We start from the raw sequence: 8,992 nt of genomic DNA on the forward strand, positions 1-8,992 counted from the left end.
ATCCCAACTTGATGAGCATGCTTATTTATTTCCTCTCAACAGAGAAGATGATTTACCTCCTAAGCGGTCATCATCAGTAAAGGCTTTCCATGCAGATGCCTCTTCCTCAGAGAACGACACACTGACTTCTACAAACACGTACAACAGTCGCTACTGGCACAACCCTAAAACCAACTATGACACCAACTCCTACACGCGCTACAATGGAGACACTCGTCAGACCTTTACAGCTGCTCCAACTGCTGCTGTACATGGATCCCACGGAGCCCACAGTCACGGACAACCTCAGAATGCTACACAGGTCCGTGAAACGGCGGTCACAGCTCCAGGCTCCACCCCTCTATCCCGCCACCCACCACCCACCACGGCAACTACCACAACAACATCTTTTGCCAATGGCGGCCACATGCTCTCGCCACCCAAGACTCTAGTTGTCACAACAAACTCTGCCCCATCCCCACCCGCCATGGTGCGCAGCAACGGCACCGTAAGCCTCAAACCAGTGGTGACATCCACACACGGGCACCACACGCACTCTTATGCTGTTAGCCAGGCGACGCTGGAGCGGATGGGGGCAGTGCCGGTCATGGTGCCCGCCCAAAGCAGAGCAGGTTCACTTGTTTAAAAACCTGATTTGTGACTCTGCTAACAAGACTAAAAGAGTGTTTGGTTGGAATGTTTGAGATGTGATAAGAAAAACTGACTGAATATGGGCTGAAGCAGTCCACAACCCTTTACAGTTGTGTCTTTCAGTAAGACTTTTTTTTAACCACAAACTAAAAAAAAATAAAAAAGCATAGGTTTTACAGTGCAGAGTTTAATTGATGCCAATTCTTTGATGGCCATAACGCTATTTTTTCAGTTCCTTTTTGTTTGTGCTATTTTTATGGATTTTCTGCTGGTAAAAACAGTGGGATTGATTTTTCTTTCTTTCTTTCCCAAACCCCCTGGATGATTTCACAAGGCTGGAGTTTAAAATCCTGCAAATCACAGAATTCTGGATCTTCTTCAGGGCTGGATTATTGTAATGATTGTGTGTTTTGTTTTGTTTTGGGTTTTGTTTTTGACCCAAACCAGACATTGTTTTTTTTTTTTTTTTTTTTAGCGTGTCAGTTTGCATGGTCAAGCAGAAGAAAGCTTTGAATCCCACAGTATAATGCATGTGTCCTTTAAGTTAGACAGCTTTATTTCCCATTATTTCTTCACGCTTTTAAGTTTTGATTGACATCAACAATAAATGTGGCAAAAAACTGAATGTTGAAAGAAATTTAGAGTTCCCAAAAGCATAAAAAGTGTAAAGAATGAAATGATAGTTGAAATGGCCTTAGAAGCTTGGAGTGGAATGGTCAGGGGTATTTGGTGCAATAAACTACTTAGTTTATGTCAGTGAATGCAAACGTAATTATTTTAACGCACTTTTAGAGCAAAATAATATCAATAGCTTTGTCTTATGAAAATAGTTCTATTCATTATATGCTTTATAATCAAAAATACATCCACTCCTCTCTTTCAAACTCTATGATTTCATGTTGATTAACATGCTGGGTTACCAAACAAAAAGAGACCACTCTCCTGACCTAAACTCTGACTTGCTGCTCAATATAGTGCTTGCTGTCACCATTCTTAGCTGTAGTATCTCTGACTCACACCATGTCAGTGCTGCTTTAAGATGAAAAAAAAAAGATGTCTTATTTCATACATGCTTCATAACGAAGCAAGAGAATTTTATACAATATTTTTGTTCTCAACTAAAGCTCACATTTAGTGTTTTTTTAACTGTACATATTAAAACAGTAGGCTAGATTGTGAATCAAAAAACAATTTGTCTCCTCATCCATGTTACATCTTACTTGTCCTAATGTTCAAACTGTTCTATTTTTTTTTTTTTTTACGTCAACTGCAGGCGACCTTTGTTTCTGCCTCATAGTGTTATTTTATAGAAATGTCTATCTAATAAAATGTGTTTCTACATGAGTGGGCACATGTAGAATGTATAAACAACTGACACCTTTGGCTGTGTGTGTTAGAGTTGTGTTGCTGACCTTCTGTAATTTTATTTGATCAAATCTTACGGGCAGAGTAAGAAGCTGGAGTGTTTCCAGGTCTTTCCAAATCTGATAATTCTCATTTCTTTTCGTGCACATAATTTACCCTGGCTGTGAGCCATATTTTACAAAGTAAACAACTTCATAACTTATTATATTTGTTTTTAATTTCAGTATTACCTTGAACTTAATACAGTAACTGTGTTTCATTCAAAATGTCAGTCCTTTTTAAATGAGTGATGAACAAATATTTTGAGTGGCCATTTACCATTTAAAACTAAAGATACCATTTTAATTCTACCAAATTATAAAATTATTTATTTCTTGGATTTCTTTGACTAGATCAAGTTTGAACTCAGTGGGTGTGTGTTTTATACCTATTTGCTGTTGTTTGCAGTTGATCTGCAACTTGCATTGTTCTCATTTCCCCTCCACACATTTTGTCTACTTGTAATGATGAAATGACTTGTAGTTAAACTTTTTTACAGTTAAGAGTAGTCAGGTACATGCAAGTTCTGTTGAAAGCCAGACTTAACCAAACACAAGCTTTGACACAGGTCTGACTGTAGGCACTCAATCAGTTCATTGTCATGTGAGGACGAGCTAAATATATGTGCACCTCAATAAATAAAAACATAATCAAAAATGTATTTTGTTAATTCAGTTACATAACTGCAAGTCATCATGGAATTATTTTTCTAGTTTTGATTAAGTTTGCTTACAGCTTGTAGAATATCAAATTCTATTCCAAGAAAGTTAAAATATTACATAGAACTACATTTTTTTTTCTCAGAAAAGTTGTTATGGCCTATGTGACAATATGAAAGAGTTGACTGTACTCTAACAAGGATGGTAAATATTGCAGCAGCCAAGCACAGAAATGGAAAGAAATTGAAAAATTGTTTTAGAAGAAAAAGGTAAAGTTACATGGATAACCAGGGCCTTCAGGATATTGTGGAACAAACTCAAATTAAGAGTTATGGGGAGATTCAAAACACCTGGACTGAACCTGGTTCAGTGTTTTAAAAGCCACCACACACAACATACAAATATATCCAGGACATGAAATACATTTCATTTGGAAAATCAAGGTCCTAGAGTACATTGGATGAGCGAACAGGCTCCGAGGTTCCTTGGCAGTCAGTGATATGTGTCTTCTGCTGGTATTGTTTTAGTCTGTTTCATGAGATTCAATAGCAACCCTGCCATCTACCAGAAAACATTTGGGACCTCAGGATTCCCTCTACTGACAATCTGTTTTAAGAAGCTGATAAATTTTACTCACTGCTAAAAATATTAGTACCAACTTTAATGATTAGAGTATCACTTTGCAAATTCTAATCTAACCCTTTAGAGAATCTATGGAGTATTGTAAAGAGGACAATGAGAAATGCCAGAACCCGACAATGCGGACGAGGTAAAAGCAGGAAGCAGCCTGGGCTTCCTGAATTGCCTCATTCTGATGGCCTCCAGACCACGCTTCACCAATGTAGTTATCATCCAAATGAGTCCAGACAGACGTTGAAACCTTACATATACTGTTTTTAAATCAGTCTTACTTTATATGCAAATTTTAAGAGAAACTAATTTTAAGATTTTTATTAGCTATAGACCAAATCATTACATTGAAAAGAAATAACCGTTTGATATCTGTCCATGTGCACTGTATGTTTCACTTTTGGGATTTGAATTGCTAAAATTCATTTACATTTTAGTGATTTTCCCATTTATTGAGATGAACCTGTAAGTACCTTAAATCTAAAGATGATCTGTTTTTTTCTGACATTTTAGCCATCTATCATACATGTTCTGATTTCGTTTATTTTTTCCATTTCCCACACTGTTCCTGCCCTGATCTCCCATTCCCTACAAGCAACTCTTTTTCTATGGGTCTTTTTTCTTTATTTGTCTTTGAAAGTATGGCAGGGTAGAAAAATTAAATTGAGCTTATACTATTTGTACTTCACACTTATTTTGTAGAATATGTGTGAGAATCTGCTGACTCTTTATCCCAGATTTATTGAGCATGTCACGTTATGCCTCAGCCATAAAGATGGACTATCATGTAGAAGATGGTGTATGGTTTGTGTATACAAATAAGTGTGACATGTTGCCAACAGTAAAACCGGTTTAAATATGTAAATATGTAAAGACGTGAAAAGCAAAAAAAAAAACAAAAAATAAAACAATAAAAAACAAACAAACATTGTGTTCTAACATGGGGACAAGATTATATAGAGGGAAAAACAAAAACACTGGACAAGTAAATAAAAATTGGTTAATACATTTTATCTGTCACTCGTTTGTTTACATTTCTGTGACCGTCTGATACATGTTTGTAACTTGCGAAAGTATTAATTCTCCTTTGACTTTTTCACACTTTGTGATTTACATTCAGTATATTTTATTGGGGCTTTATGAAGTAAAAAATGTGTTTAGACTTTGAAAGCAGATTACAGATACATATATAGTTTTCAAATTTATTACCAAATAAAAACTCTAAAAAGCGACAGTTGTGTCACACATTTTGTGTGTAGGTAAAAAAGTTACGTTTTTCTCGCCTCATCTGTTCAGATCGCATCTTCAACATTTTTGGTAGCCCATCAATTGAAGCAAACAAAAAACAGGTCTTCAGCCTTATTTGTGAAAAAAAAAGAAGAAGCTGAAATGGTGTTCTGCACTTTAAAGCTGATTGAGATACAGACACTGAAGTTTTATGTCTACTATACAAAAATCACTAGTGATGATCTGACACTAGTGTTTTTTTGTATAGTAAACAGGGTAAACTGTATTTTCCAGTGGTGTTTTAAACATTATTCAGACTCATTCATGGTGCTTCTGATGCTTCTGCAGGCCTGTGAAGATAACCATATAGAGAGCAACCTATGCAGAATAACTGCATAGAAAGCATATACGTATTGTTGTTTCTTCAAACTTTTCTGATTTTAATTTCCAAAGATGAATTGTGTAATGTTGCAAAAGTGACAAGCATGCTAAGTAAAAAAAATCTGTTTTACAGTGGCATTGCAAGATGCTGCATAAGGATTTATTAGCATTTTTGTGATGCTTTTCTGTACATTGTGTATTGTGCCGACTAATACATATTTAGCATTTTTCCCCCTACAAGCTCAGCACTTGTGTGTAGCATAAAAAAGTAATTCATAGCAAAATCTTAGGTGCTGTTGGCATCCAGACGGCCATTTGGGGGCAGTGTTCAAACACATGTTCAGCTTCAGCTGCCTGAAAGGAAATATCTAGTTTAGTCACACATTTTTAGCATAATAACTAGACAAAACATTTAAATTTGACTATTTAAATTTGAGAATTTAAATAGTCAAATTGTGTCAACTGATAACAGATTCAGTGTAAATGACCCTTATGAAGTCTAGCTAAATGGAAAAAAAAATAGCTTATAGCTGGCTGAGAACTTGTTCTACTGCAGTTCCTGTCATCATTTGTGATTATTAATCTTTAGGGCATATTGCTTAATCCTAAATTACAATCAACATTTCCTTGTTCATTGTCTAACTCATTTAAGCTTTTCCCCCCCTGGAATGACAATCAAACAAGGGCAACAATTTAGTGTTATCCTACAGGGAACATCACCCATGTGAGTGTTAATGAGTTTTTACTGAGTTTACTTACACACCACAAAGCTTTGCGTAGTTTCAACAATCAATACACCTGGTTTTAATCATTGAAGTCATGCAAAGTTCATCAGCACATTTTGAGTTAAATATGATTTTTTTAATAAGTACCATGAAGCTCCTGAATACTGCACATCTCTTGCAGATGTGCAGATCCTTAATAATATTAAGGTTATAATTGGCACAAATAAGAGCTAAACCTCAAAAACTACCCAAAACCGGAAGTTAAACACATAGTTGCCTATTTTTGTTTTTCTTTTCATCACTTTTTATTCACAATAGGATTGAGGTGTAATCTTTTTTTCACTCAGTCTTTTTAACAGTTGCACCTTTCTGGTTAAAAGCAGTGTGTGATGTACAGACACTTTCTTCACACTCTGTAGTCAGTGAATTACCTGAGGTCTACTGACAAGATGGAGCTATGGAAAATATTAGCATCTACTGCATTTATTAGAATATTTCAACTCTAAGTAAAGTGCAATAGCAAAAATCCGCTGTAATGTAACAAATCAGCAACACTCGTAAAAGGCTGCTGCATTGAGCTGATTGCTATCATCCGCTGTACTGTTAAATGAAATGAATCAAGCTGACAAGGAATATGAATGACAGACCAGCAATTATCAATTTCCAAAGTCAGAAAATTATGATGGTAGCTTCCTGCTTGGTGTTGAAGAACGTGACAGAAAACCTCTGTAATGAAAATACAGGGAACAGTATAAGGCATGTCATTCTGCCCTATAGTAGTGTCTGTCTCACACTTCTAGAAAATCTCTCACAAATTCTTCGAAAAGGAGAGGTAAAACTGTCATAGCTGCAAGTTGGTGCACAAGCTTTTCTGTCATACCACATCTAGTAATTTCCTTCTGTGTTTTGTATGTTACTTATTTGCTCCTAACAGATACATTGATGTAACACACCAATGTGTTACATATCGATTATTTATAATCTATATGTTAAAGAGTACATTTGACTTTGAAATGGTTTCTTTGTTTTCTACTCCTATATGTATTTGGGTTAATGTAAAATTACTCAAATTAATGAGGAATAGATAAAGTGAGGACATAATAGACATTACTCTGTACTGTAAGAAGAACAAAGCCTTTCAAGAATCAGGTTTGCAAACTGAATGCACAATGCAGTCCTTGATAAATCACTTTCAATCCCTCTTACACGGTCTTAACAATGTCACCTTGTATGTTGTCTATGAAGTAGACATCCACGATGTCATGTATCAATCTCCATTTTTCTCATTTAAAAAAGTTTTTCTTGTAGTGTTTTAGATCATTTGGATGACATGATCTCAGTAGTTGTATTTATTCACAAAATAAATAAACAAATCAAAACAGTGTTTGATTTCAGTTGACATTAGGTGCAATTCAGTGGCGGAGCCAGAGGGGTGGCTGGGGTGGCACTTGCCAACCCCAACAGAGCCCTTGCCACCCCTACTGGCACCCCACTGGAAATGGTCATTTTAAAATATAACACTTATGAGATCGGCAAAGGTTTGCCAGGAAAACTGTAATTTCCGACTGTCCCCGAGGGCAGCCCGATGCCCGACGCTGTTCATTGGTTAAACTGACATGTGGGTCCTTCTTGATCCAAAACACATCCGTGGCTTTAGAGTTACACCGTGGAGGAGTTCTGCAGGTATTTACATTTTACCGCTCAGCAGTAACCGCTGTTACCTTCCTAATGAGAGGCGGCACTTGTCATACATTTCTAAAAAGAAAAAAAAATGGTTGTGCACCGCTGTGTAGTGCCTCGTTTATTATATTAGCCATGCTAGTGCTGGTAGATCCTGTTGTAGACAGATTCTTTTAACATATTGTAACAGCCGTAATTGTGTAGTGTCTCTTTAAGATACTGTAGTATTGCTGATTATGTCACAAGTATGCGACTCAGTTTCTCTGTAGAGAACGAGGGAAGGACATGCTACAGCAGCGAGACATGTTAGCTTCCTAAATCCTAGTGACGCTACTGGTTGTGTGAACCCTGCTCCTTTTCATGTTTGATAACATAGCAGCTGTTCAACCGGGCTTTGTAAGGTTGGTGAAGAGAGTTTATTAAAGGACAACACTGTGGAATTCCCAGTACCAGTGTGGTTGTGAGTGTTTAATCGTCCTGATGAGTCTGCCGCCTCCTCTTTACTCTTAAACACAACCCAAGCGTTACAATATGTTTTAGTGCACATGCTGCCCTGTAATGTTTTATATCTCCCAGCTCTTGCTTGAAATGTGTGTGGTAAGAATATGTGAAAAACCATTAAGTTTTATAATGACTGAAATGTAAGTAGGCTATGTCATATGAAAGCTTTGAATTATAACCTCTCTAGTTATATTAATTAATTTTAATTAATCTATTTTTAATTTAGTATTAATTTCTATTTTTATGATAGTTAAAATAGTGTTGTTCCTACACATTTTTCGCATCACGTGTCACGTGATCAACAACTGGATGTTACTACTGGCAGAAATAACAAAGAAGATGACAGGAAGTATTAGAGAATGATGCTGCTGCAAAGTTGTTTTTTTAAGTTTCTCATAAATCCTTTGTCACCAGCTAAATATCATATTCATTGTTCCAGGTAGGGAAAGCCATGCCTTGCTGCATTTTACAATGAATTTAAGTTTTTTTTATCAAAGACTCTGACAAAAAGTGTCTATTAAGACAATTTAAATCTGAACTGAATGTATAGTTGGAACTGAAGGCCCTTAGCTTTTTCTTAAATACTGTTTATCTGAATTTGTTTTTCTTGAGGCATAAAAAATGTTTCACTCTGTCGTTATTCAGTGTGTCTGGGAATAAAGTTTTTAAAAAAAAAACATCCCTCGCCCCGGCTCGCAACAGACTTCTTGTGGCTTTGAAGTCAAACTGTGATGTCACTCATCCTGTCTGTGACGTCATTGGTGACTGTCTCTATATTCCAAGATTCGACAGAGAAATTCATTTGCAATTTCAGGACATTTGAAAAACAGGACAGCAATGGAGCAAAGGAATTTGTGTTTTGAAACTGTGGAGATCTTGGAGCGACGGTGTGAGGAGTTTGAGGAGGAAAATATCCTCCTCAAAGAAAGATTGGATAATCTTAACTTGAAACTCCAAAATCTGACTGGAAGAGACTCCACCATCAATAATCTGGTGAGAGAAAATCAATTGCTGAGAGACAAAGCGGATGAAAGAGAACGACGAATCCTGGCACTGAACGAAGAATTGGAGGATTCAAGAGTAAAAATTGAAACATTAAAAAGAGAGTACCGAGAGATGGCAATCAAGAATCAACGGCTGGAAAAAAACAATGCG

General features: G+C 36.4%; 1 protein-coding gene across 3 annotated transcripts in view; it reads left to right on the plus strand.

The window, feature by feature from the left end:
* igsf11 (immunoglobulin superfamily member 11) overlaps nt 1–4,336 on the plus strand; it is a 102,989-nt gene extending 98,653 nt beyond the window's left edge. For all 3 annotated transcript variants that reach the window (XM_055028525.1, XM_055028526.1, XM_055028527.1), the window contains one exon: nt 43–4,336. In XM_055028525.1, the coding sequence (XP_054884500.1) occupies nt 43–625 (583 nt within the window). In that variant the 3' untranslated portion in view covers nt 626–4,336. The remainder of the gene's footprint in view (nt 1–42) is intronic.
* Nucleotides 4,337–8,992: the final 4,656 nt, after the last annotated feature.

This window comes from Poeciliopsis prolifica, unplaced genomic scaffold, assembly GCF_027474105.1.
Source record: "Poeciliopsis prolifica strain line A6 unplaced genomic scaffold, Auburn_PproV2 SCAFFOLD004, whole genome shotgun sequence".
In the NCBI taxonomy this organism is placed as follows: domain Eukaryota; kingdom Metazoa; phylum Chordata; class Actinopteri; order Cyprinodontiformes; family Poeciliidae; genus Poeciliopsis; species Poeciliopsis prolifica.